The 27,930-nt window shown below is 41.8% G+C and overlaps 1 protein-coding gene across 3 annotated transcripts in view; it reads left to right on the top strand.

Moving 5' to 3' along the window:
* Positions 1-2,745: 2,745 nt before the first annotated feature.
* The window catches only part of TNIP3 (TNFAIP3 interacting protein 3), a 48,320-nt gene continuing 23,135 nt past the window's right edge, over positions 2,746-27,930 (top strand). The window contains exons 1-3 of one of the 3 annotated variants that reach the window (XM_059843711.1): positions 2,746-2,905; positions 17,986-18,071; positions 24,929-25,061. In XM_059843711.1, coding sequence (XP_059699694.1) covers positions 18,007-18,071; positions 24,929-25,061 — 198 coding nt within the window. In that variant the 5' untranslated portion in view covers positions 2,746-2,905; positions 17,986-18,006. Of the gene's footprint in view, positions 2,906-17,985; positions 18,072-24,928; positions 25,062-25,841; positions 25,973-27,930 lie in introns of those variants that run through there. The other 2 variants (XM_059843709.1, XM_059843710.1) reach the window with 2 other exon arrangements.

Below are 27,930 nucleotides of genomic sequence, written 5' to 3'. Positions count from 1 at the left end.
TCCTAGGACAAATGAAGATATTTTTATTTGCACTTTGTAAGAATGTAAATGGAGGGATAGGACTCCTGGCTATCCAAGGTAACACAAGCCATGAAAAAAAGAGCCAAGTCTTTTCATAATTTGCTCATGGAATGATATTTTTCAGTGAGGTATTGATGTCTCTTCATAAAGTCTGAAGAAGAATAAACCCATTTTACTGATGGGGGGAGGAGCAGAGAAGGACATAGCCACAAAAATGATTTGTTTGCAAAGTAACCTGAACAGGCAAAGGAACTTTCTGAATTTGCAGTAATCAGCTCTTTTGAATAGAAATATTTGATAACCTTGTGAAAAACTGGGCAAACACTGGCTTGCTTTTTTTTTTTTTTTTTGGAACATGTTCATGTTCATTTTATTAGCATGTGATATTTTCTTCTCCAGTGTAAACTTACAGAGAGTAGCCATGTTATTCCTTCCTGGGTTTTTAAAATATATTTTGGAGATCCCAAGTGCTCCTGGAACTTTGTTCCTGGAAGATGTGCTGCAGCTGTGTGTATGCCAGGCAATAGGCAAGGTAAATCCTTCCACCTGGTGTACTTGGGGCATCTTGGAGCAGGTGAGTGCCTCTGTTCACCTGTGAGTAATTATATCATCTTCTAAGGCTCCAAATCCTACTGATTTTTTAGAGATGAAAAATTAGACACGGCGTTGTAATTTCTGCCTGAGAGCTGCATCAGAGATAGTTTTCAAATGTTAAGCAACCCTTCTCTCAAGTGAGATCTGAGGGGTTTTTTTCAAGAAAGGGAAATACAGGGGGGTGGTAGAAGGGGGAATATGGTGGGTCTATTCTTTTGAAATGCAGCCCAGTAGTTTTGAATTGATGCTGTATTCATGCAGTGTTCAGTAGAAAGGGCCTTAATGATAACTGTAAATGAGGAGCAGGCACATCATTATATCTGATAGCAGATTTTTGCAAGACATCTGTGCAGTTTTCAGGGTTAGGTGTGAAAGATGAGCATGGAGCTGTGAATGATCAAAACAAAATGAGACAAACCATCTTTCCTAGCATTAGCATGGAACTGAAGCACAGCTGATGGTTGATTTTATTTCTTTTTCTGCATTGGGGTGAATTTGTTGAGGTAGTTCATTAAAAGTCGGTGCCTGAAGTTGTTTGCATTTCCCATTGATCTGTGTGTACTCGGTTCATTTACTGTTCAAATCATCGCCTTGCTTCTTACAGCGGAAAGGCCCCGCTGCCCCAGGACGCTCCTGCTGAGCCATTAACTCCTGATCCCGTTCCAAAGCCCCCTAACGTTTCCAAGGCAGGGGGAGCCAGGATAGGGAGGGGCGCTCGAGGAGCATTTTGGCTGATGCATCTCTAGTGACACCTTGTGGGATGTTTCACTGAATCGCCTACAGCTTGTTTGGGGAAGGAAGAAACTGCAAGGTTTGTTGTGCAAAACGCTGCCCAAGTAGTGGGATACACTGAAAGCTCTGCACTCACCTATAATTAAAAATGAACTATACAGATGATAAACTTTCTCATGTTGAAGTTGTCCTTCCTTAGTCCATTGAGGTGTTAAACCATTGTGAGATATGTATATAGAGAATCTATATCTAGGTAATATTATCTAGAAATAAATTTTAACTTGTAGAAATAAACATATTCAGATTCAGTTTAGAGTGAAACAATGAGACATGGGAATGCTGCAAATCAGTTGCAGCTGGCATGATTTAGGTGGACTTAGTACGCAGCTCGTTGTCCTGGCTTGCTAAAGGTTTGATGTTCTGAAGAAAAACTGACCAGGAAAAATATCCCAAACAATTAAAATTCTGTTCAAAACGGAGTATTTAGAGAACTTTATTCCATATTTTATTATCCAATAATTCATTTTTAGAACCTTCTGGTGATTTTCACCTATTGGCAAGAGCTTTTTTTCCTATTGAGTGACACTGGGTAACTGTTTTGGCTGGATGTATCAAAAGATTTCTTTCCTGTTGCTTTCTCTCATTTTGTGGAGGTGGCCAAGTCTGGGGCTAACCAAAATCTCCTGTAGAGAATGTAAAAAAAAAAAAGGATCTCTTCAATTTTCTTCAAGTTCTATGTTGGTTGCAGCTTCACCATCTGGCATTTCAAAATACCTTGCACTGGTCAGAAGATGAATCCCAGCTAACCCTGGGGGAACAGAGCAGGGTTGGTTTGGTTTTTTTGGGTTTTTTTGTTGTTGTTGTTGTTTTTTTGGTTTTTTTTGAGACAGACCAGTTTTTTAGCAAAATTTGAATCAAATTGAAATAATTTGAACCGAATAAAAATTTGAATTTTTACTGCTGGACCTGTGGATGTGGAGATTATAGCAGGGAAGATGGGAGATGTAGCAAGATAAATTGCTACATGAAGAGAATTTGGGAAAGAAGACTTGAAAGAGATTTGAAAAAGATTTACTCTTTCTTACTTGCTCAGAAGAATATTTCTTCCTTCTGTGCATAAGTATAATGAATGGAAATTTAGCTTGATTCTTTACTGACGGAGAAGGGGGAATTGGATACTTGCAGAAAATGCAGTGGGTTGTCTTCCAGCACAGCCCAGCTGGACTGGGGTTGGTTTGTTTGTTTGTTTGTTTTGTCTAAACACTCAGCCTTCCCTTCCCTTGCATGCCTGGTGCCTCTGGCTTTCCAGCCCTCCCTTAGCCATTGCAGGCTTCTGTGGAGTTGTGTGATTAGTCCTTTAATTGATGCCCTTGATTCCACTGAGAGTGTTCTTTGCTTCCATGTCTTTTCCCTAGATGGAAGCCTCGGGCCAGCTGAGCCTGAGAAAGGCACAAAGGGCTCTCAAACACCTGAATCTATGAGTCAGTCCAGAGGCCCTCTTCTATTCAGAGACCTTCCACAAAACTCTGCTGTGAAAGAATAACAGCTTTACCAAGGGGTGAGTTTGAGCTCTAATTTATATTGTAATTAATGATACACAAACAAGTTAGGGGAGGCTTTGGCCAGGTCTTCTTCTGCAGCTCCTGTGGAGAGATGAAGCTGTTTTACACCCCTTATATTGCTTTCCTTTGAATTCATGTGTATTGATACTTTCTGCTTGCTTCTTGCTCTCCATGCCTGGCACTTGAAAGTGAGATATTTGAATTGTTGCTCAGTTGTGTGGTGTTTTGTTTGCATGCAGATAGCACAGGTAGAGGGCAGAGGCAGAAGACAGATTGGCCTGCTGGTGTTGCCTCCAGTTTCCATCTCTCTGTAGTAAAGAATTAGAACTTGTGTAGCCAAACTTGTACAAAGCTGATACCTAAAGCAGCTCTTGTTGGGGGCTGAGTGCAGGAGGGCCTTGAGGCTGGGCAGTTGTCATTCTCCCCTGGACTGAAGAAGACACAAATTGTGACTTGGTGAGGTAGCACTGTGGTCCAGTGGCAGAACAACTGGGTTCTGCCAGGTTCAGGCTCTGCCTGCTCATCTTTCCCCAAAAACCTGATGCCACTCCAAACTTCCTGGTGTGCCAGTGCTCTGAAAGCCTCACCCACTGGGCAGACACCCAGTTACTAAAAATCCTGATTGCTGGCATCTGTATTCAAGGCAGGAGACAGCCCCTTCCTATGAACAGCCCATGTAGTTTGCAACCACTCTCCTGCCTTCACTGTGCAGGGAGGTTTATCTTTACTAGAAACAGTAACTTGAAAGTGACCTTCATACTTACTGAAAGCAGCAGATTGCTTGGCTGTGACTCATGGAAGGAGCCCAGGTATTGGGGAATGATAGCATTTCCCTCTTCTGCCTGGTCCAGCAGTTAAACCAAGCCTGGTTCTCTGTCGGGTACCACATTGAAGGTGATGTGTGTGCTGGCTCTGTCCCTGCCAGAATCCAGAATGAATCAAAAGCCCCAAAACCACTGCTGGCTTCTGAAAGCTGCTCTGTGTTGGGTTTCAGAGTGAAGCCTCGTGCTCTGGTGTGTGTCTCATTTCAGTTTTAGGATTACAAATCCAGTTTGGATCATGAGCCTCCAGCTGAAATAAAAGCCATTTTTTTTCTGTAGTTGTATTGCCTCCCTGAGGGATCCTTGGGCTCCCTCTTTACTGTGATCTTTGATGATTTTTGCCTCCTGTGATGTTCATTGGTGCTTTACTTCAGTAGGAAATCCCCTTTTTAAAAAAAAAAAAAAAAAGCCTTGTGATGAGTCACTGCTGCTGTTTGCTTCAAACTGAAGGGGGTTCCAACTATGAAATTGTATTATTGCTAAAATAGAATCCTGTTCCATTGCGTAGGTAGCAGTTGAAAGCAGAGAAAGGTCTGGGGGAGTTGTAGGGTGAGCAAGCAGTGTTGCTGCTAATTTGTTTACTAGGGGTCTAATGGCAATTCCAGTAACAAGTAAGCAGCTTAGGAGTCTAGTAGAGCAAAACCCATCTCTAGCTGAAAAGCAGTTTTGTATCTCTGAAGCTGAGCATAAAGAAGCAAAAAACAGCCCCCAAACCATAATAGTTTGTGTGTTTCTAGCAAAGGATATTGAAATCCATTCAGCAAGAGGCGTAGTTTGCTTTGGGCTTTTTTATGTGTCTGTGTATGTTCATTAGGGATTCAAAACTGAATTGCTTTAAGAATGATTCTTTTAGACGTGGAAGATTGCTTTCAATTTTGTTCCCTCATTAGAAATCTCTCCTCATATCTATATTACTGTTGGTTTAGCCCTGCTCCTTTTAGCTGCAATGTTCTGAAACCATAGTCTATCACTTTGTTTCATCTGAAGTAACTGCTGCAGAACTCTGTCATGCTGGAGTTTTGACCAGTTTCCAAATCCCTGTGTGTGCATACAGGAGATGGAAAGTGTAATTTGAGGCAGCCTTTGGTCCTGTCAGGGATGCAGGTAATCCAGCTCTACCCTCTGAATGCTGACTTTGCACCCTCTTTCAGCTCTGGATTTCCTTCCTTATTTTCAGAGTTCACCTGAGAACTGCTGCAGGATGCAGCAAAACAACCCCCAGATTACAAAAGGCACCATTTTAAAGGCATTTTGTATCAAAGTGTTCAGCATTAAGATTTTGAAGGTTGTAGTTAGTGAGCATTGAAAAGGACCATGAGGCTGCTAATAGCACCACAGTAACACTTGAATTTCAAGAGTCTCACTACTGGTTTTACAGCATATTGCTGGAAAGGAAATAAGTTAATAAAAGCCACAAAGATGTACAATTTCCCATAGCCTTTGACTAATGCTCTAAGACAGAGAGCAGTTAAAAAAACACTCTGAGCTGAAGGTGGGGGGATTTCCTTGGGAAGAATACTTGGAAATGGCCTTGCTCTGAACCAGACTGGGAGACAGTCAGTTCCTAACTTCCTGATAGGAGTGCCAGTGCTGAATGGGAGGACACAGCTCCATCCCTCAATCCCCAAAATGCTTTTGGATTGGCATCTCTTCAAAGGTATTTCCTGCTGCAGACTCAGAATCCCATAGCAATGCTCTATGATGTCTGATTTGCTTGGCTGCATTCCTTTCAGGTAACAGGACAATATGTGAATATGCTTTTAGGAGTTTAGGTTGAACTAACCTTGAATGCTTGCAACATTTACAAGTATTAATCTGTCAGACTCACAGGCACTCTGCTATGGTTTAAGGCTTCCTTCAAAATAGGGTGCACAGAGAACTACAGAAGCTTAGAGTAAGGTCATGATTAATGGGTGGATAAATATCCCTACATTATAAAACAATCCCCAGTGTTTAATGTTTTTCTTAGGTTATAATTGCTGGGGAGGTACATAAGGGAAGCAGAACTTTGTTTGCTGCAACATTTCAGTGCTCCAGTAACTTGGTTTTATTTTCTTTTTTTTTTCTTCTTAAAGGAAAATAGAAAAGAAAAAAACCACTTTATCTCCACTCCAGCAAATGGCTTTTCCTTACATAATTTATAAAAATTAATCATTTTAACAACTTTTTTCCTTTTGCTGTTCAAAGAAGTTTTACATTTTTCTTTATTGTTCCCCAATGCCTATACACTGCCTCTGTCTATGTTTTATGAGTAAAATCTAAATAACACAAGGGGACATTTTCCATAAAATTAAGGTCATGTGAGGTGGAAATAGCAGCCTAAGATCAGGAGTTCCTTCATTTTTATAGTCCTTTTGGTTGGTAACAGGAAACAGCTCTGAGGCAGTTTGCTTGTAGGATATATAGGAGTGTTTGCCTTTATGGATTTGTGTGTGTGTGTCTACAGGCTTATGTGATGGAGAGCTGCCTTAGGAATATTTGGATCTGGCTTCTAACAGCCAGAGAGCTCTCTCTCTCGTGTGGTTATTAGCTTTACCACACACTTGGAGAACAATATTGCAGAGTTGCAAGCAGATATTACTCTTGATTTCCCAAAAAGGGAAAATTAGATTCATATGCTTCATTGGGAAGGTGGGGCAGACAACTTCTGCTTCAGTGCTATGGGGAATGCTGGGGCTTGTGGAAAGGTCACCAGATCCTCCAGAGAGGCTGGGGAAGAGGACAATTCTCATGTGAAATGTAGATGTGTCACATCTCCCCACCTTCCTCTCCTCCAAAGTGCCTTTCCTCCTGTCCACCAACAGCCAGGATACCTCCTCTGAGACAGCCTCACTTCTCTTGGCCCTTGGTCAGCTGCAAACCCAGGTAGAAGCATCTTTCTTTATTCAGCCACCTGTACTGAGGGCAAACAACACTATTGCTCACTGGGTACTTCTGAGTTTTTTCCTTTCTTCCTTTTCTTCCTTTGCTTCTTTTTTCCCTTTGTTTTTGACCCAGACTCATGCTGTCTATCACCTGATTTCATTCTCAGCCCTGTCTGTGGAGGTATCCACTGTTCTGGGTGAACATAGTAGCTCATTGCACTCTTTGCTGCTGAGATAAAAAATCAGAGGCCAGAAAAACTTTGTTTTGTGGTAGATCAAGTTGTTGAGAAAATTCTGAGTCCTTTGGGACCTGTGTCTGATTTTATTTTTGTAGCTCAGCCAAGGAATAGCAAAAGGCAGGGAAGAGTCTGCAACTTGCAGGTTTTGGCAGTCCCTGAATCTGGGTGAAAATGCTTTGCTTCCTGCAAAAACACCATGTCTCCATGTAGTAAAGGTCACTTTTCTGTCAAACCACTAAATGTTGCTTTAAGATGTCATTGACGTAGAGAGTAGTAAATTTAGAGTAGCTCCAGGGCTGACTTTTCTCTCTTGGTAATTGGCAAGCAGGTGAAATTGTGTATGGATAGGGAAGAAATCTCTCAGATGTTGGTGCAGAAAGAGAACATGCTTTCTTGGAGGATTTAGACACTGCTTAAAATTAGGTTTAATTCCAATTTGGACCAGAATTTAAACTCTGCAGTTCTTCAGTTAAAAATGTAGTGGTAGAGACCAGTGGGTGGGAAGCCAGCTCAAGGTGGCCCTATTGCCAAGAAAAAAGTCTTGTAGTCAAACCTCCCTGATACTAAGCTGCACCCTTTAAGTTTGTGGGATTGACACATGTGATGGAAGGGATGTTTCCACAAACACAAAAAAGGGATGTTCCCATGATCCCACAAACTTTGTTCCTGCTGGAACCTGCTGCTGGCCTGATGTGAAGCCTGTTTTTTGATGTTGTATCAACTTCATGAGCATCTTCAGGAAAATCCAGTGAAATAGCATAATTTATTTGAGTAGAAGCAAAGAATTCATAGAATCATCATCTAATACCTCATAAAGGAGCTGTGACATTTCCAATTTTTCCATAAGGAAGTGAGATTTTGTTGTGGGTGGTCTTCTGTTCACAGCTAAGCAGTAAAACCCCACAGTGAGCAGGAACAAAATGGGTGGGAAGTGCCTTGACTTTTAATACATCTCAGGCAAAAGCTGTTTCAGTCCAAACTAAAATCAAAGCAGTTCACTAAAATTTAGGGTAGAGCTGGGCAGCATCATCCTCCTCCCTCAGAAAGCCACTCCTGTGAGCACAAAAATATATTTTAATAGTGTATGAAGAGTGGATAAGAGATAACCTCACCTTAAATTGTTTAGCTTACCTCAAAAACCTAACAGCTGAACTGGCTGTCTCACTGCTGCTTCTTGATCTGGGGCATGTGAACCTTCTCAGGACATAGGTAAGTGAAAAAGAACAGCCAACCTACTTGTGAGTGAAGCAGAAGAGAGAATTTTAGCTTGAGAGAGCCCTGAGTGCGTGGGAGGAGTTCTCATTCGTGCACCAGAGAGAGGAGGACAGCTGCAGACAGCCAGGGAGAAAGGAAGGCTTGTGTGGAGGACAGCAGGCTGCCTGGTTCCAGAACAATCAGCAGAACAATCTCCTAATGCCTTAAGTGTGGTATCAAAATGTCAGCTTCATGCTAAATCTCAGAACATTTCCGAGCAGCAAATCTGTCTTAAGTTGCCTCTCCAGAATACTGGAGTCCCAAAGTGTTTTGAGCACTATTGAAATTGCCTTTTCTTCCCCCCAGTCTTCTTTCTCCGTTGTAGTGCTCTTTTCTCTCCTGAATAATACTTACATGTCAATTAAGCCCTTTACAAGTCACCAAGGATCTGGTACTTTAAGCTGTTGTCTTTGCATTATATTAAATTTTCTCTAACTCATTTCCTTATTTTTCCCCTATGGGAAGCCCCTAAACAAGCAGTTCTTCAGTGGACAATAAAATAATTTGAATGGCAGCCATCCAACCTGGCCTTTTTCTAGATAAGTGGTTTGGGTATGCCTGAGAGCCAATGAAATTTTTACTATTCAGTTTTGTGTGGTGTAGCCAAAGGGGTTTTCTTCATCTGAATGGGGGCAGGGGGAAAGTCAGGTAAAAAGGTGATTTCTGCTGTACCCCCACAGTTTTCCACTGGAGGTTAAAAGAAAGGGTTCCCCCTTCAAATTTTCCATTGACTGCTTTTCTCTGCCTCCACCAAACACTTTGTTGTGCCTGCTTTGCTGTGCTGAAAATGTCAATACTTTCATATCACCAATGTTTACAGGAGGTAAAAAAGAAAACCCTCTAATTGTTTGAGTCAGGAGGGCTGTGAAGCTGCTGTTAACAGGAGAGGAAGGGCCCTCATGTTCATCTCCTCTTCTCTGGAAGCAGGAAGGATGCTGTGCCCAGATGGAGCATCACATCCCTGCCTGTGCCTGCTTTGGGCATGGCTGGTGCTTGGAGTAGCCCAGCAGAACAGGAAGTGTCCAGGCTCAGAAAGACTCTAGTTCAAATATTTGTGGTTTGCATTTTATTCAGGGGATGTTTCCCAGAATAATTTCTCACCCTTGGTCGCTTCTCTTACCTCGTGGGATGGCATAAGGCACCTGACTTTAAAGCCTTAACAGTCCTGGCTTTGCCTTGTCCTGCATGAGGAGGAAAGTGGTTATTCCTGGTGTCCCTGGCAGAAACCACAGTGGTTCTGTTGAACAGGTGATGGATAATAAACCCAGGAGCTGCACACATGCGAAATTTTAGTTTAGCCCCATCATTGTTGAGCTGACAGATGCTGAAAAAATCACAGCCATGCCCTGAACTATTTCCAGTCCCACTGCAATTAAGCATGTTGGTTGGTCCAAAGGTGAAAGCTGTGTTGGAGTGCAGTGAAAGCCAGAAAAACAGAGAAGGCTAAATTCACTGTATTCTATGAGAATGCATTGCTGAGTAATATTTAATGCTATTCCCTTCTTATTCAGTCATCCAGTGGGAAAAGCATTTTTCTTCAGAGGATTACCTCTTGGCTTTGATTTCTTTTGCTGCTTGGATTTGAGTATGTGTCACTCACCTCCCAACACTTTGCTACTGAGCCTTTTCTGGGTTTCAAACGTCCCCTGTCGAGGCTGTTCAGCTTTTTATAAATGCTTATGTAAAATTAAACAAGAGGTCAGGGTAAGAACAAGTGACTGATGTGGAGCTGAGTGTATAGGATGCTGTTCTGAGAAGTGGAAGATGTTGATGCTGTTGCATTTTTTTAAAATTTATTTTAAGCAGGCAGCCAGTAAATCTGAGCTCTTGTTGGTAAATGTGTGAGCCATCAAACTGAAGTCAAGAGTGTTTTATCTGAGAAAGTGACAGTAAATGCTTCACATGGAGTGGAACACTATTGCAAAAGACTGGAGAAATCACCCTGCATCTCCAGTAGTTAAACAGGAGGTATAAACACAGTTAAGCTCCCTTCAGGAAAAGGCAGGGGAAAGAATTGGACCTTGGTTTCCTACATCCTGATCCTGGCCTGTTGTTTCCTCTGTTATAATTGCAAATGCCTGCAGAACAGTTTTGTTTGAACAAACCTGCAGTGAATTGAACATGAATTTGCACACGTTCTTTGTGTGCATGTGAGGAGCTGAGTAAGTGCTTTGACAGAAAAAGCTGCACCCTGATCTCCTGAGCAACTGAGACATTTCTGCTAGAAGGATGGGAATGCTCTCAGGGCAGTTACATCACCAGTGTTACAGCAGGAATCTCCTAAAAATCTCAGCAGGGTTTTTAGTCCTCGCTGCAGAGCTGCACAGGTTTTCTTGTCATCAAAACCGAAACTGATACACCAATCAGTCTTAGAGATGAGTGTTTTTCTGAGCTTACCTATCATGAATCTCTCACTTCTAGGTGACAGCACGATAATTTTTATCATCTGTGAAACTTGACTAATCAACTCCTGTGTGCAGTGGGCTATAGCCTGGAATGAATGGTAGATTCTTGAAAATGCTGCATCACTTCTTGTCTGGTGAAGGGGAGACATTTCTGCAGCCTTCACCTCTATAAGCACTCTTCCTCAGAATGAAAATCAGATATGATAGGGAGGTATTTCTGGTCAGGGGCAGAGCTGAATGTCACTGCCGATGAGGAGACTGTAGCTGGTCAAACGGAGCACTGCTTCTGTAAGGGAAACCTTTAGAATAAATTCTCAATAAAAATACATTCCTAGAAACGGCTCCCTGACCTATTTGCCCCTTACAGTAAATTCTTCTGCTTCTAGATTGATATTTGTGTTCTATTCAATTGGAGTTGATGCAGCTTTTCCACCATGCCAGACCACCACTTTTCCCACAGAGCAGCTCTCGCTGGTGCGTGGGCGAAGCGTTGTGTCACTGTTCCGTGCTAATCTGGGGAATGAGAGGGAATCCTCTGTGGTCTCTTACAAGCAGTGCTTTCAAGTAGATCTGTGTGGGCTGTGTTTGAGAGAGATGAATGTGCTCTCAATGCTAGAATGACTTTAGGAAAGGGGTTTCCCTTAAGCCTGGGGTGTAGGTTAAACCTTGAGATATATATACACAGATACACTTATGCCTCCAAACCACTTAGTTCTCATTTGATTCAGGGAGCCTTACTTTGAGACTGAGATGTCCTAACCTGGCAGTACAGAGACAGACACCTTCCCTAAATATGGTGAGTAACAGCTGCATTCATTGGAAATCTATACTGGTAGGTCTCTTTCTAGCCTCAGAGTGAAGTCATGTGCCTCTTTTCCCTTCTCATCTACCAAAACGACCTCAAATCCAAAACCTGGTATTTTAAACGTTTATTTTTTCCTAAGTGGCTTTGTAATTTCTTCCTAGTCTTTATATAGAATGACTATAGGGATGTTCTATTTACTTTTCCTGAATCAAGTTGGACAATGAAGAATATAGCAATAGTAAAGGTTATATTGCCATATATATTACTGACTATGTTAAACAGGTATTATTTACCCCAATTATTTTGGGGTAAATTTACTGGTACAAAGATTCAGTGCACCTATACTGGGTTTGACCAAAATCCCTCTTTTTGGACAAGGTTTCTGCTGAGAACTTGGCAAGTTTCATCTGTTTTGTGAAGTTTGGGATGTTCCCTGAGCTGCTGACTCTGCCTGGAGCAGGCACAGGATTCCCTTAGGCAGTTCAAGCATTAGGACATCTACTACAATTTTCTATAATCCACATAGCATTTGAGAATGGGCTAGGTGATACTTTGCTTGCCTTGTGGCTGTAAATTGGTATTGAAGCTGCTCCTCAGAAGTTTTGATGCATCCTAACCTTGAGTTAGGAATACTTGGAGCTGCAGTATTACAACTTCCTTTTTTCAGGTGTTGTTTGCTGCCAGAGGGCACATTCCTGTTTGTGCTGTGGCATCTGTAGGAGCTCTAGACTGTTCTACCTCTCTCCCAAAATGGAGCAAAAGTTCTCATCTTCCTTGGCTCAGTTCTGGATCCTCAGGACAATGTGATATGCTGCTGGCACAGTCCAAATTTCTGGCAGCAGCAGTACCACATGTCCAGAATGTGGGAGTGCTGGAATGTGTGGAAAGCAACATATGCTTCTGAGTTGTGTAGGACTGGTGTTCCTGCCCGTCAAGAAATGCCAATGATTTTTTGCTACTGGCTGCTTGGATTGTTCCTACCTTTCTGTGAGCTCTTCTTTGTTTCTTTCTCCTTTGTTGTTTTGTGGTTTTTTTTTTTTGTTTGTTTGCTTGTTTGTTTTTGTCCTGGGATTTTGAAGCTTGTTTGGAGGGCATGAATCTTACATAGAACAGAGCTGCATTCCTCTTCTAAATCAACTCTTCTTGTCTTCTTGCTGTTAAACTTCCCTTCTTTTTGGTGCATTGCTTTTTGTAGCTAGGGCTGCCTCTGCCTTTTTTACGGACACGTGGCTCCTGTACTTGGAGCAATCTCCTTTCTGATACTTTTTATATTCCACCTCCTTATACTGCCCAGATTTGATTCCAAAGTCATGGATGTGATACTTTCTAACTTTTATGTCTTGCTTTGTATTGTACAAGCAAGTTTTGTCCTTTCCTGTCAGGACATCAGTTTCACTGCAGTGACATCTCTATGAAAAATTCTTCAGCAAAAGCCCCACATTTTAGGTGCTATCAATGAACATCATAGTTATTAATCTTGCTTTTATCCTGCAGCATTTTTCCTTTTCACTTCTATATTTTAATCTTTCTGAAAACTTCCTATCCGTGCTTTGGTAGTGAATAATAATTTAAAAAACCCCATTTTTTTTACTGCATTATTTACAGTTGACATTTAACAAATAAGTAAGTATTTCCTTCCCATCTTGCCCACCTCCAAATAATTTGTTGAGCTGATTCAAGTTGGACACAGATAATGAGGAAATAACATTGAAAAGATAATAATTGTTGAGGGCTTTATTTTTTCAAAATATTATGTAGTTAAAAAAAAAAAAATTGTATTGTATTAACAATTTGCTTCCACAGAAAGTGTGTACAGTAAGTGTGCTCAAAGTATCGTGGACTTTGTACCCAGACCTCTGTGCACTACTTGGCTTTAGCTGAGCTGAACATTTGCCATGAAAACAAGATTTCTTCTAAATGTATTAAAAATGAGGAGTCTCATTTTTAACAGGAGAAGTACTGAGGGTGTTTTGAGGTAGGCTGTGTGTGACTTTGATGGCTTGGTGAGATGATATTTGCAACTTCCTCTGGTCACTTCTTACGTGACTCTTTTGCATGTTGGAAGTGTGGTCATGATATTTTTGGCACTGAGCTCGTGTTTTGTGGCCTTTCAAATGAGTCTGTGTGCTTTAAACTCACTTGTGCAGGTGCCTGTGTGGAGTGGCTGACATGGTAAGCCAAATGTAAATGTGTAAAATGTAAAATGTGTGTCACCTGAGGCTGAGAACAGCTCTGGTGGCTTTTTGGTGGCATTTGTGCAACTGATTTCAACTTGAAAAAGGGATTTATACTCATTGGGGAATCATCTTCTGACTTTCAGATCTTCTCAAGCTCTTCAGTCCAAAGATGCTTAGAAATTTACTGATTGGCAAAAGGAAAAACATACCTGCAAATTGATTTTGTCTCAGTTCCAATTCAAGAAACAATTCTACTGATTTTGAAAAAGGTCCTGTTGTTTAAAGCAGTGTTTTGCACTCACCACTGGCATGAATTGGTGTGTCAAGAGGAGCATTTTCCCAAACCCAGTATGGAGGAGCACAGCCCACACTGTTTATGAAGTCGTGGATATCACAGCTCCATGGGAGGGCATCTGGGAATTAAGTTCTTTGCAGGGATTGCTGCTCAAAATCTGCTGTTACCTTAAAAAAGGAGAATTGTACTTAATATGGAGATCAGCTCAAGGTATTCAGCATTAAATCTTCCTGCATCACACAGGGCAGGTACCAGTTTCATTTTGTCCAAATTCAGTTAGGCAAGACAGAGCTATCTCCTCTACTATCAATCTACTCTAGGAAACAATCTACTCTTTATTTTTGGCTAAAATCAAGCTTTGGATTTAAAATTTTGGTTAGAAACTGTCTTAAAGTCTCAGCACTTTATCAGGAAATAGCAGGGGGAGGAGACAATGGGCAGATCTTGCTGTGTTTGTGGCTTTTTCTAGGCAACATTTGTGTGTATGAGGCTGCATTTTCAGCAGAGGACAGACAGACATGCAGGGTAATGGCTGGCTCAGGTGCAACTCTGAGAGCCAAACCTGAGAATATCTAGGTAGGGGGAGATGGTAGAAATGTTCTGTGTTTGATTTCTTCATCAAAAAAGTCTTGAAGGCTTTATTCCTGTTTTAGATTAGTTTCAGTGAGTGTTGCTTAGGCTCTCTTTCATCAAATGCTCTTTTATGTCTCAGGTTGTTCTTCCATTTTGATCACATTTACTGTAATAATACATTTCTCCTTCCCACTCCTCCTACACCTCAGCCACACACAAATAATGTGTAATCTGCTGGCTTGTTTATCAACAGCACTGGTGATGGTGTTTGTTCCACTTTGTTTTGGAGCTATTTTGCAATCTGGGTAATGCTTAAACGAGGCAAATTTACTCAGCCTGGCTGTGACAGGCCCTGCAGCTTCCACAACAGAAAAATGTGTATTACTGGAAAGGTAACTTATGAGTGGGTTAACTCCTTTTGTGAATTTTGTCAGCATGTACTTTAATTTATTTGGCATATTGTTTCTTTTCTGTTCTCTCTACTGGGGCAATGTCTGGTGATGGTGGTGATCTCTAAAATTGAACCATGGAGTTGATCTAGTCAGGAAAACCAAACCAAGCATCTCCTTTCCCCTTTTCTCTGCTTTTAGTCTGGTTCCTCTCTGGCATTCATTTTACATTGCATTCCTACAAAATATTGCTTTGGTATGAATTAAATAAAAGTGAATTACTGGGCAAGTTTGGGTAAAATGAGCAAGGGTTTGGAAACATCAGATGCTCTTGAGCTAGAACTGGACTTGGGGGAAAAAAAAAGAGAATGGAGCAAGAGCAGTGCAGGATTTAACATGTACAATAAGGATGTTTGTGAAAAGCACTTTGGAAAATATTTGGAAACACCAGTGTGATGAGTGCCTCTCTGGTTGTAATCAATTTTACAGTTAAGATTTCATTAGGATTAGTGAGTCTCATTGTCCTTCTTGAACAATGTAATTTTTTTTTCATCCCCAAATGTGTTTTCTCTATGTGGGAAACTTGTTTTTAATGCAAATTAATACTCCAGCCAAACAAGTGCCTTTTTGACCTATTCTGGGTGTATCTACAAAATACTTAAGGCTTGGAGCCATGATAAATTTGGTGGGTGAGCACCAAGGAAATTCTGCACACTTTTTAACAAATATTTCCAATTATTGCAAAACCCCATAAATCTGTGAGCAGGACTGATTCTGTTTTACTTCAGGGTGTTCCTGTTCTTAAAAGCCTTGACAGAAAGCAGAAAATTTATGTAATTCTGGGCAATCCTTTACATGACCATTACAACCCTCTTTTTTTACAGAGCCTTAATTCTTTGAAGTAGCTGAATTTTATCCATCTAGGCTTCAGTCTGCCAGATCTAATAAAAACCTACAGCATTACCCTGCATATTAGGGTTGTAAAAACTTCTGGTTGTCCTAATAACAAACACTTGCACGGGGCACAAGGACTGGGTTGCGTCTCTTTCGTTCAGGTTCTCAAGTGGAGATTTGGATTTTAGCTGCAAAATCTGCATATGACTAAGAGTCAGGAGACCTGCACAACCTCCCCCACCCCAGCAGTGTGAGCAGCAGGGCTTCTGCAGAAATGCATGTTTGTGCTGCCTGGGTGTGCAGCTGGGCCACGCAGGGATGTGGGACTCCTCAGCTCTTAGCAGCTTTTTCTGTGTTTCCCTGGCTCAGTGGAGCAAGGACAAAGGAAACCCAGAGTGCCCTCACTGCAGCCCCAGAGAGCTCCCCACCAGGTCCCCCAAATCTGGCTCACACTGCAGAACCAGGAAAGAAAACTGAATGAATATATTTTTGTTCATTCACCACTGCTTTTCTCCTTTCCAGTTTTTTAGTATGTTGCTTGCTTCTTACATGTCTCTTACCAACATGGGTGTCGTATTTTCAGTAACATTTAACCTGCATCCTTTTCATGTGGGCTGCAATACTGTGCCCAGCTTTGCAAATACATCTGAAACTGGTGAAATGTCAAAGCTCGGTGGGACAAATTAGGGCTGGAGTAGCAGTCTGAATTCTGTGGGGTTCTGGGTCAGTGGGGTTTTTTTTCATTCTGCTTCCTTTTAGTTGTTTTGCTTTTTGTTGTTTTATTTCAGTGACAGTGGAGTGTTCATTCCAGGTCAATGTTTTGCAAATTTTATATTTTTCAGTCAGGCACATGCAGGCCAAGTTCAGGCACTCCAAAATAAGGCTTAATCCTCACTAGTCCCCCGTGTCTGCTGCTCCTATTGAAATCAATCAAATGCAGCTTTCCATACTTCAACTTGATTGTGTTATGATTAAACAGACACTCATAAAACTCAGACAAGCTGGAATCAAGTTTCACGTGAAACTGAATTGACATTTTTTTTCCTTAATAGGATCCTTGTAATTAGTGATTACCAGATGCATTTAGAACGTGTGAAATGCCTGCAGGAATTGGAATTAAGAAGGCAGGAGGATGCCAAACACCTCAGATCTTCTGCTGGCAACCTTTCATTTTAAATTTCTGTCCTGCATATAGATGAAGCAGCATGGTTTCCATAAAATGTTCAGCTGTGGTTTCACATTAAGTTGATGTTACCAATAAGGAGAGTGACTTGTAATTGAAAACGGATTTGCTTATAAATAGCAGGTTTAGCTCTGGATGGCTCCCCTCTTCATTTCAGTGGTCACCTTCCTGTCCTTAAGATAGGTCTGATGAAACCTGTCAATTTTCAGTTCTAGCAATTACCATAATGATCTTGTTTGATCTAAAGAGAAGAATAAGGCTTCTGGACTCCTTTTCTGATGAACTAGAGGTGTCTGAGGAAACATCCTTAGGGCTGTCACCAGCCTGCAGCACAGGAGCAGAATGCTTCCTCTGGATGAGGTGATGTTGGCTCACTCTTTGTACAGTGTCTTCTTCCACTTGAGATGGACAGGTGGTGCTTGCTTATTTTATGTTTGGAGTTCTAATTCAAAATCTCCAGTTTCAAGGGATTATCTTAATGTGGACTGCTTACTGTTAGCCTGTAGCAGCACTTTTCTCTGGGAGCTTGGTTTGGGATTTTTGATTTGTCTCTCTTCTCTTTGGAAATGCAGTGCTGGAGAGTAACTTGCCTGACCAGAGGGAAGCTTGTTAGGAGCTTGCAGAGTGCTTGAAAAACACACTCATTCTCAATAACTTACATGTGGCTCCTTTTCTCTCCAAGTGATTTAGATCAGAGTCATTACTCAAATTCTCTTAATTTGGGGGCAGTTGTTTTATTGGGCACTTCCATGAAGCATAGGAATTTTTTGGACAATGTGAGGACACGCTTGAATTCAAGAGTATGAAAAATAATTGATTCTTTTAGGATGATTAATAAAAGCCCTTTTTGCAACCCTTCCAATGTTCCTGTAACTGCTGACAGCTTTGTTCCTTGGGTAGATTTTTCTCACAGCAGCCAGAGATTGTTGTTGCTCCTGCCCTTGCAGAACTGTCCCTGACACAGTGGTGGACTTAACAGAGTATGGTGCTGGGAAGGAGGAAGTAGATTCCTGGCTTGCTTGTCAACCATTTGTAATTTATGAAGAATAAAATAGAAATACAAAGCACTGCTATCTGTTCCCATTGTAATTGGTTACTTTACTTTTTCTTCTTAGATTGTTGATTTTTTTACTTCCCCTTAAATGCTCTTTTTTTTTTCCTTCCCTGTTCCTAATAGATTCACTGTGAGGAGCTCAAAATGAAGAAGAAGGATGAAGAGGATTGCATGGAGCTGTGTCCCCATCAGTGTCTTGAGATGGAAAGGTACTGTGTTAATGTTACATGGAAAAACTCCTTTTTTAAAAATTTTCTGGACACCTGCAGGTTCACAAGGTACTATTAGTCCTACTGCTGACACTGAGAGTATTAAGTGTGATGCAGTGAGTGTCCTCTGCCTTTCAGCTGAGGCTGCCTGGCAGCCACCACAGGCAAGGAGCTGATCTGACTTCAAGAGCTGGTTGTCCCCTGTCAGCTACTGTATATTACATTTCCTGGCTGCATTTCCAAATGGTTTTCATCTGTCTGTCCTGCTTGTGCTGTTAGTAGATCACTGCAAATGCCTCAGCTCTGTGCAGTAGACACTGACTCCAATGAATCATGGGCTTGTTTTCCTCCAAAGGCTCAGCCCAGCTGTGAGCCCAGCTCAGCAGGGCATTGGTGAAGCATCCCCATCCTGGCCCAGGCTGAAGCAGGAGGCACAATGGGCTGCTTGTGGTGATGCCTGATTTGAAAAGAGAGCAGTGGTGTCCAGTACCAGTTAAAAAGGTCAGCTCTGTGCAATTGCACTGCATCAGAGTCACAGCTTTCCAGAGGAACGAGCGCATGGAAGACGTGAACAGACTCGTGGGGCTCCAGCTGAATGTGCAGGGCAAGCAGGCAGTCCAGAAGGGGCCATGGCAGGGACACCATTCCAAAAAGGCACGTACTGAGGCCAGCAAAGAGCCCTTACAAGGACACAAGCTTTTCTAGGGGTTGATCTCCACAGAAAAAAAGTGAGTGCTTGAAAACATCTCTATTTGCCTCTCTTTGTGTCCTTTTAGCTTTCAGTTCTTTCAACACGTTCCTGCCACCTCCCCACAGCTTTCTGCATGTGTGCCTTTCAGTGGGGGAGTTCATCTGCTCAGGCAGCACGTGCTGCTTGGTGGCTCTGCTTGGCCAAGCTTTCCAATTGATTGATTTTCTGGGCAAAAAATCGACTCCCTTTCCACTGGTGATCCACACACAGCTACGTGAGGCTTTGGGGATGGGTCTGGGTGACAGTGCCCCACTTGCTGTCTCTCCAGGGAGACAGTTGTCTGCAACTCACTCAGGGCTCATTTGAAGCCTGAGAAAGTTGGTGGAAATAATTGAATTGGCTTTCCTGAGGTTTGAATGCAGCCCAAATGCTGTCCATCAGGAAGACAGTCAGTGTCTTGGTAATATAACGAAGTGGAAGATCCAAGTGAAAGGGGGATGATGCTCCTTTCCTGATGTACAAACTGTATAGAGTACAGGAGTGAGGCAGCAGCATGGAAACTTCTCAAAGGACAGGAATATCCAAGCACAGAGGGAACAGCACCATGTGTTAAGTAACATCATTTAATGCAAAACAACAGCCATGGTCCTCTTGCGTGTTGCAAATTTCCTGAGGGGAGCAGTCAAACACAGAGACACTGAGTGCCTGTATATCAGTAGCTTTCCTTCTCCTCACTGAGCTGAGATGGATTATAGGTGCTGCTTCACTTAATCACTGGGCCCCCTCTTTTGGTTTGGGGTTTTTTTTTTTTGGACTTGCTTTCAGAGGAAACCAGATGTGTTTCCATTAAGAACATGCCCCCCTTTTGTTGTCATTGGTGTAATTCTTAAAATTAAGCAAAAGTATTAAGGAATAATTGTTTCTGCTCACATTAACAGCACACAGCTTCTCCAGATGTGGCATTTGACAGCCCAACAGCTGCTGGCTATTAAATGTGCCTTAAAAGGCCCATTCCTTTGTCGTAAAGGGAACAGAAGTGTAGGGACGTTTATGGGGTGAGAGGCAGATGTTTTGGCTACATCAGATTCGAGGGAAAATGTTAAGTGGTTTCTCTGCTATGGTCACAGTGCATGTTTTAACCCCTATCATACACCTTATGGAGCTCTCTTCTTGGCACTGGGGTGAGATGATTCCTAATCCCACACTGACCTGTGGGACATCTCACTCTGAAGACAGAGCAATTCTGCCAGGTAGATCTCAGTTGATGCTTGGCTGGCTTTCCAGCTATGCTCTTGAAACATTGGATAAATTTTTGGGGCTGAAACTCAGGTTAAAATATTAAGCTAGAAACAATTTCAAATAATGTGTTGCTGCTTTTTTTTCCCCCTAAACTCTCTTTTTAAGTATCTACTCATAATCATCAAAGGCAGGTGTTCTTTTTGTGTTTGTCCCAGCACAGTATGTTTTATGCCCAATAAACTATTTTTTATGGTGGTACATGTGAGGTGGAACATGGAATGAGTGGAGCTCAATTTCAAAAGTTCTGGCTCAAATTCCCAAGCCTAAACTTTGAGTAGAGTGTTGAGTACTGGAATAGCACCACTGGTCCTTAGGGAGCTGCACCACTTTTTAACTATTCCCTATCAGCTCAGAGTCTGCTAAACTTCTAAGAGCTTACAGGGCTGCAAAATTTTTTTTCAGTAACAAAAGTATTTTTGTTTTCTCAGCAAAATTTTCTTATTCCTATTGCTTCCTGACTGGAAATTCTTTGCTAATTTTGAGTCTTAACTGGAGAAGATTTCAATATAAAAATCCCAATGTATTTGCATGAAAAAAATAAATCTAAGAGTTCTACAAAACTGAATTAAAAGAGAGCAAAAGTTCTGCAAAATTACATGGAACATAAGAGAATAGGCTTGTTCTAGAGATAAACTGTAATTTTTAAGGAATTATATCCCTATTTTTATTCATATTTTAAGTCTATTTCTAGAGCAAGTTAGATTAAATATTCTGTAACTCAATCTGATTCTCCCCCTTATTCTACAGGCCTTTTTCTGGTATGAAGTCTATTATCATAAATTAAGGGACATATTAGCTGAAACAATTTGTCTTGAAATTTGGCACATTTGAAATTTATCTGACTAGTTCTTTCTCCATAATTCAAATGCAGAAGTTTCTTTTTTTCCCCATGAATTTACTTCCTAGGCTTAGCCAAACAAGAATCCTGCATCCCAAATGCCCACCCAAGGGGATGAAGCACATGTTTTACCATTAAGCTCTGGAATTGATTTCCCATCAAAATATGGCTCCGTGGTGTTGGCGTCTGGCTGTAAATCCTGGCTTAAAGCCTTTTTTCACAATTGTTTATGGTGTGTATTTGTGCTTTCAGCACCACAAGAGAATGACCCCAGCACACCAGCCTTGAAATTAATATTTAAAATAGAATTATATGGCTTTGGTATTAGTACTGTGCAGCAAATGCCTCGGGACACCTTGTAGGTATGTCCATTGCTGCCTTGTAACTGCTATGAGTAAGGAATAATGCCAGGTTCCAGTAAAAAATGGGGAGAGCCAAGAGATGCAAAACTGGGACTCTTAGGGAGCTTCTACCTTCTTATCTGAGGAACTTCTGTTATTCAGCCTTCAATCTATGCTACTCAAACCCAAAGCATGGGGCTGATCGTGTTCTCACTCTGCACTTAAAACTGGAATTGCTGTAAAAAGTATGCAACCATTTATAAACAATCAATCATTATTACTTAGAGCATTACACTATTATGAATAATATCAAAAATTATAAATAGATAGGCCAGTGGAGCCTAAAAACTGTAGTGGTGCAAAGATGTACCATGGGGTAAGAAGTGGAAACCATTTTAAAGGCAGCAAGCTGAACACATGGGGGAAATGAAAATGGCTTTAGTGGAGTGCACAGTGAAGTTCTGCATGGATATGACAACTTGAAAACCAAAGGGAACATGCCTAATTTTTTATTCTTGGAGGACCTGGCTTTTCAGATCTGACATGGAAATTGTGAGGAAGGTTGGGCTCTCTTCTTTCCCTGCAAGCTGCTAAAACTTGTGCTGGGACACCAGCTTCCTTCACGACATCTGTGCCTTCTGCTTCCATGTCAAATATCTTAATTTTTCAAAAAAGGAAATTTTGCAACTAACTCAAAGTCTACAAAGAAGAGTTAACATTCTAATCTTTTATTGCCTCCTGCAGCAATCACAGCTTGCTAAGAGTTCTACATAACTTTTAGTAGCTTTTATAGTTTTTGTAGTTTTTATATCTTTGTATACTTTTAAAAGCTTAAGCTCATAGAAGGGTTATACTTTGTCTTGTATGACCACAGAAAAATGCCTTGAATATTTTCTGAAAAGTTTTAATGGTGCAGAGGTGTACCTGTGAACTCCAGGAAACCAAAAGCAGTTTTGAAAACTGTTCTGTGCAGAATCTGAATGCTGTGTGCCCTCTAGAGCTCTCTGGGGGAAGCTCTGCTAGTCAGCTTGTCTTGGTCTGGGGTAACTCTTAATCAGGAGTCCCTTGATGTATTCGAGCACTCAGAGCATCTGTGTGCTCTGAAAGTCCAGATTCTAAATCAGATCTACACAGCAGATCTGAATAATGTTCTAGCTCACCATAAATGTATCCTTCTGATTATCAGAGAGGCTGATAATAAAATGCAGATAAATGCAGTAATAGTTCCTCAGTCTAAAAGTGAAGTAACTTTCTGACTTTCATGATAGTCTTCAAGCACAGAGCAGAAATTGGTTTGTAGAGATCTGAGCCTTTTGTAATTCTCTTTCTTTTACCCAGGCACAGCTGGGTCCTGCTCTTGCCCAGGTAAGTCCAGAGAGAGGAATGTAGGGACAGACAAGGGTAGGAGGAGCCAGAGGTGATTATCATTTACAGCTGCAACATCAAACTGTGGTGAGCAGAGGAATGAGCACTTCCTGGCTGAAAAAATATATTAAAAGCCAACCCCCCATGTTTATGGAGTATTTCTCAGCCTGATTCATGCTCTGACCTCAGGAGGTTGTGGTCACACATCTCCACTTGCAGCTGCTGAACCAGCAGCAGAGCTGAGTGCAGCCTGCCTGAGCACTTGCTGCTGCACTCCTGCCAGATTGCTGCTCATCTTTCACAGTCCCCAGGGCTGCACCCAGGCATTGCTCCTTCATTCTGAGTATTTTTTTTTCTTAGGCTTCGCTGTTTCATTTGGCTTAAAAGAGTTTGGAAGCCCTGGCTACTCTGCCCGAGCTGGGGGAATAGGCTGTGCTGGCAGCTGGGGGTGGTGAATTGCAGCGGTGTGTGGCTGCTTCCGTGCTGTGGCTTTTCAGTTCTTCTGAGCAGCCTCGGAGGCAGCGAGGGCTCTGCCCAGGGCATGTGCACCTCTGCTGCACAAAGCTGTCTCAGACGGCATCAGGAGCTGGAGTCCAAATGGGCTGGAGGTGCTGTTTTCCATGGAAGTGCACTTGAGAGCGCAGAGCGCTTGCTCTGCCTGCTGCTTGAGATGTGGGAACCTCAGCAGAGAATGGCTTAGAAAAAGTGCCACTTGCCCTGGCTTATCCAGGATTTTGCAACATTTAGCCAGCCAGAGGAGGGCTGGATTTCTGTCGCGGGGTTGGTTGTCTCCTCCCTCAGTTTTCTCCTTGAGCTGCCCCGCGGTGCCAGTGCTGCTGCTGGGGCTCACCTGGCACCCACGCACAGCTGAGCCTTTGGAACCCCCCAGCAACCCTCAGAGCTCCTGCTCCACCGTGGGGCTCATGAAAACGTGCCTCGGGAAGGTCTTGCTTTTCATCCTCATGGCCATGAATGTACAGCTTATCTAACTACCAGCAGCAAGTCAAAAAAACCCCAAACAACCCAACTCTAGAATTTTATTAGCCCTTATTTGCTACTCTTGGTTTTTTGTTTCCTCTTGGAAATTATTTTGTATCCATGCTTAGTGAAAATTCGTTTCTGCTACAGTCTCTGTGTTTTAAATATGGAGCATTAAATGAATCATTCCGTGCTATCAGCATGAAATTCACCACACTTACTTACTCTTATGATTAAGATAAATGGGTTTGTTTGTTGGGCAATTTTATCAATTTAGCTTCAAGAGTTTCTTCAGAACCTGTGGTCCAGTCCCTAAGGATTGCCTGTCTAAACTTCAGGAAGTATAATTGACAAACTCCTACAGCTTTCAGGTTTTCTGGTGGTTCACATATTTTCTGTTGAAATCAAGAAGTAATCTTGCTATAACAGATTGGTGATTTTTTTTTTTTTTTTTTTTTTTTTTTTTTGAGCCTTGCAGTTTGCTTTCTGGTCATGCATTAATTATATTAAAAATTGGTTTAAATTGTTTAGGCAATGATGTCTAAGCTTGCAAAAGAGATGAATCTTTCCTGATAACTTGGGTTGATCTAGGAGATTTAGGGGCTTGTGCTAGTTGTATCTCAGTTAATTATCTGGAAATCACATTCCACCATGACAGTGTATCAAGTGAATCAGCCCTAGTTGCTAGTTTGTTCTGTGAATTTGGAGCAAACCCTTATGTGCACCTAAGTCCTGTATGTCCTTAGCAGAGAGACTGAAAGAAAAGAATTTTCCACCAAAAAAAAGAAATTAAGTGTTCTCAACAGACCAATTTTTTTACAAGATGTGAATGTTTTTAAAAAAAATTTTTAAGGGAAAAAAAATTAGAAAATGCCTGTCAGGTGTCTGCTACAAAGTGTTAGAGAAAAAAAAATGTGCCATTAAAAGATGTTGTGATCTTTGAGACTTTTGAACTCAAAAGGCTTTGAGCACCTAGTTTTGCAGTTCTAAACCCATTCAACTATTCTGATTGCATTTTTGCTGTAGCTGAATTTAAAACACTTGGAACTGTGAGTGAGTGAGGTTTAGGGCACATGACGGTCTTCATATAATCCCCAAAAGTGTTGATTTGGATTTTGTAGGTGAAAAGTGGTAAAATTGATAAAGGCTTCTTGTGTAAGTATTTTAAATCAATGTCTGCCACAAAGCACATGGAGATTGTGTGTCACTGCCCTGGTGCTCTCTGCTTGTGTTACCAGGAAGGAAAGGAGCTGGAGCCTGGCGCAGGACCAGCTCTGTTCTCACATTCAGAAGAAAGCCTCAAATTCTGGTGTGAAGTTTAACATTGCTTTTTCTTCTCAAGCAGGTGTGAAAGTAAAGAGCTGGATGTTGAAATTAGGAACCTGATAGGGAAGAGCAACACTTTGGAGTCGTGTGAGGAGCCCAAACCTCTTGCCCAAGAGAGGTTGAGCCCTCAGAGAACTTCGTGTTCCCTTAAGGTAATCACAGTGTGCTTTTGTAATGTTTATCTGCCAGGAAAGAACTTTAAGGGGATGTGGGGCTTGACTATGCATGAAACTTCAGGATTTCTGAAATGATGCAATGAACTTGCTACGCATTTTTTTCCTGATATAGCTACACTCTGGTATGAGGAAGAGTGACTGAGAAGGTGCATTTTATAGAGCTTTCAAAGGTCAGCTAAACCCACTGGTTATTATCCTAAGTGTCAAACCCTGCAGCCAGATGTACCTTTTGGATAACACAGATCCTTGGAACTGTGTAACCCCCAAAACACTGTCATTTTTGATGCATTTGGAAGTTCTGATTTAGCTGGGAATGAGCAGAGGTGTGGGACACAAAGAGCTGTGGAAGTGTCAGAAAGGCTTTCAGATGAATAGGAAGAGAGGAGAAGGAAAACGATGATGATTCAAACCCACCCTTCCGTGGTATTGCAAACAGAAAATCGTAAGCCACCTGCTAAGGCAATTGTCTTTGCCTGCAGTGAAGCAGTGGTTAACAAGCCTGACAGAAACTTGTTCTGGGTTTCCCTCTCAGTTTCACTCCTCTCCCCTGAAATAGCGAGAATAGAAGGAATTTCCCCGTTTTCCACAAGCTAGGAACAGGAGGAGGGAGGGGAGGAGAGGAGCGATTAAACCGTGAATGATCCCCCTGCAAGGGATGGCGCTCTTACCGGCGTGACTCCAGGGGAGTGGGGATGGGGAAAGGAGAACTCTGAAGGCTGCACGCCGAGGCACGATGCAGGAAACTGGTGAGGAGGTAAAAGGGAGATGACTCTCTTCTACGAAATCCGAAATTACACACAGCTCCTTTCACATGCAAACCGCCATCTCCAGAATGACTCATGACCTCGGGGCACGGAGCTGAGCCGAGCCTAAGGAGACGCCGCAGGGTCAGACCGGTGGGATTAGAAACCAGTGGGGGAGAGCGAAGCCACAGGGAGGGATGGGGATTCCCGGAGGCGGGGGAGAGACGAGTGTGGCGAAGCACAAGTCAGTGCAGAACCAAACTGTGAAATTAAAAGCCACAGATGATCCATGGAAATCCATATGTTAGCCTCTCTCCAGCAGAAGGAGACCTAGGAAAGGTTTTGGGGGATATGGGCAATGTGAGGAGGAAAGAGAAAGGATGTGCTCACCTGGACCCTTTCTGAGGGGTGCTGCAATGCTTCACACAGGAGACCGTGGCAGTATTTAATCTGTAGTGCTCTTATGCTCTCTGCATTTATAGCCCTTCTTGCCTGTAAAATGTGTGCGTGTGTGGTTTTCAGAGTTAAAAGAGGGACACTTCATGATATTTCTGGACTAGACACATGCTGGCTGGTTTTTATTTATATGTCCAAGTCAAGCAGGTTTTCACTTGGCTGGGTATTGAGCTGGGCTTCAGGTGAGTGGCAGCTTGACAGTCCTGTTGATCTTCAACAACCTCAGTGTAAGGTGCTAGGAGTACCTGTCTTGGATTGTGTGTTTTGGGAAAGGAGGTCATATTTTTAACACCTAGTAGACTTTGAGAAGGTTATGAAATAATACTTAAAAAAACCCCACACCAGAAAATAACTGTTTGGGAAATTAAGCTGATTATGACTTAAAATGAGGGGCAAATTAAATGTTTAAGAGTTAAGAAACAGTAAATAATGAAACAAAAGTGTACCCCTCCATATAGTGTCAGTTATTCATCAGGAAGTTATTTGTCAGAGACAGCAGGTCATTTTCATTCTGTAACTTTTTGCTGGAGTGAAGAGTACAAATTGCACTCTGCAGAATGGCATTTCATTCTGACCTTAAATCATTTTCAAGACTAATCTATAAATGTCTGTAAACAAATTCCTCTTTTGCCAGGATTTTTTTTTTTTTGCTATAAAAATTTATGAACTTCTCAGCACATCCTTCAGTCTATGATTCCTTCAGTTGCAGCTTGTCCTGATGCTGCATTCTCCATTCCAGGAAAGGGGAATAGATTTGCATTTTTTAGATTTGCAAATTGTCATCCAATTATTTTCACATGGAACTTGGATTTTCATCAGCAGGCCTGAGTTTGCAAATGCTGAGGTACTTGGGAGGGCATGCCCTAATGGATAAAGGAAATCCTGAAGTAGAAGCCTGTGCTCAAATATTTTGATTTACTCTGAAACCATGTCTTGCTCTAATTTTATCTGGTTCCCACATATTAAGACACAAATTTGCATCTGCACCTATTTTTCTGTCAGAGGGAACATGTAACTGAGCAGCACAAAAGGCTGAGGCTGACACACTTACTGAAGGGAAAATCCCTTTTTAGCACACCTCTCTGGTGAGCCACAGGGGCCAGGTTGGGGCAGGAAGAGGCAGATTGTTCTTCTGGTTCAAGAGCCAATTTTATTCTTCATCTAAAATCTCTCATTTTTTACCATTTTACCACATGCCTCAGAATGGGAAAATGGATATTGTGGCAAACACTCCTGGCATAACAGCTTCAGCAATAAAGCCAAAACCAGAGCTCAACTGCATCATAAGCAAAGGGAAGGCTCCCCAAAAGCCACCAAATTTTAACCCAAGTAATCTCAGAGTTAATCTAGCTTCTACAAGTCTGCAACTGAACAGTAAATTTTTAAAAAATTATAATAAAAGAAAATCCCCAACAAACCTCACAGCAGATGCATGGCCAGCTAGGAAAAAAAAAGACTTTGTCATTTTGTCTGATTTTGTTATCCTCAAGGAAAGCCTCACATTTGATTGCATCAGGCCTTTTAGTGATTCTTGGTTTCGCTGCAGTTACTGAACAGAATTTTCAGAAGTGAGAAATGGTTTTCATTATCTGAATTTGAGGGATATTTTGTAATACTGTGACACAAGTTGTTCCCAGAATTAAGAT

Source organism: Haemorhous mexicanus, chromosome 4 (assembly GCF_027477595.1).
Source record: "Haemorhous mexicanus isolate bHaeMex1 chromosome 4, bHaeMex1.pri, whole genome shotgun sequence".
Lineage (NCBI taxonomy): Eukaryota > Metazoa > Chordata > Aves > Passeriformes > Fringillidae > Haemorhous > Haemorhous mexicanus.
The sequence above is the reverse complement of the archived record's forward strand: the minus strand, read 5'-3'. Positions and strand labels throughout refer to the sequence as shown.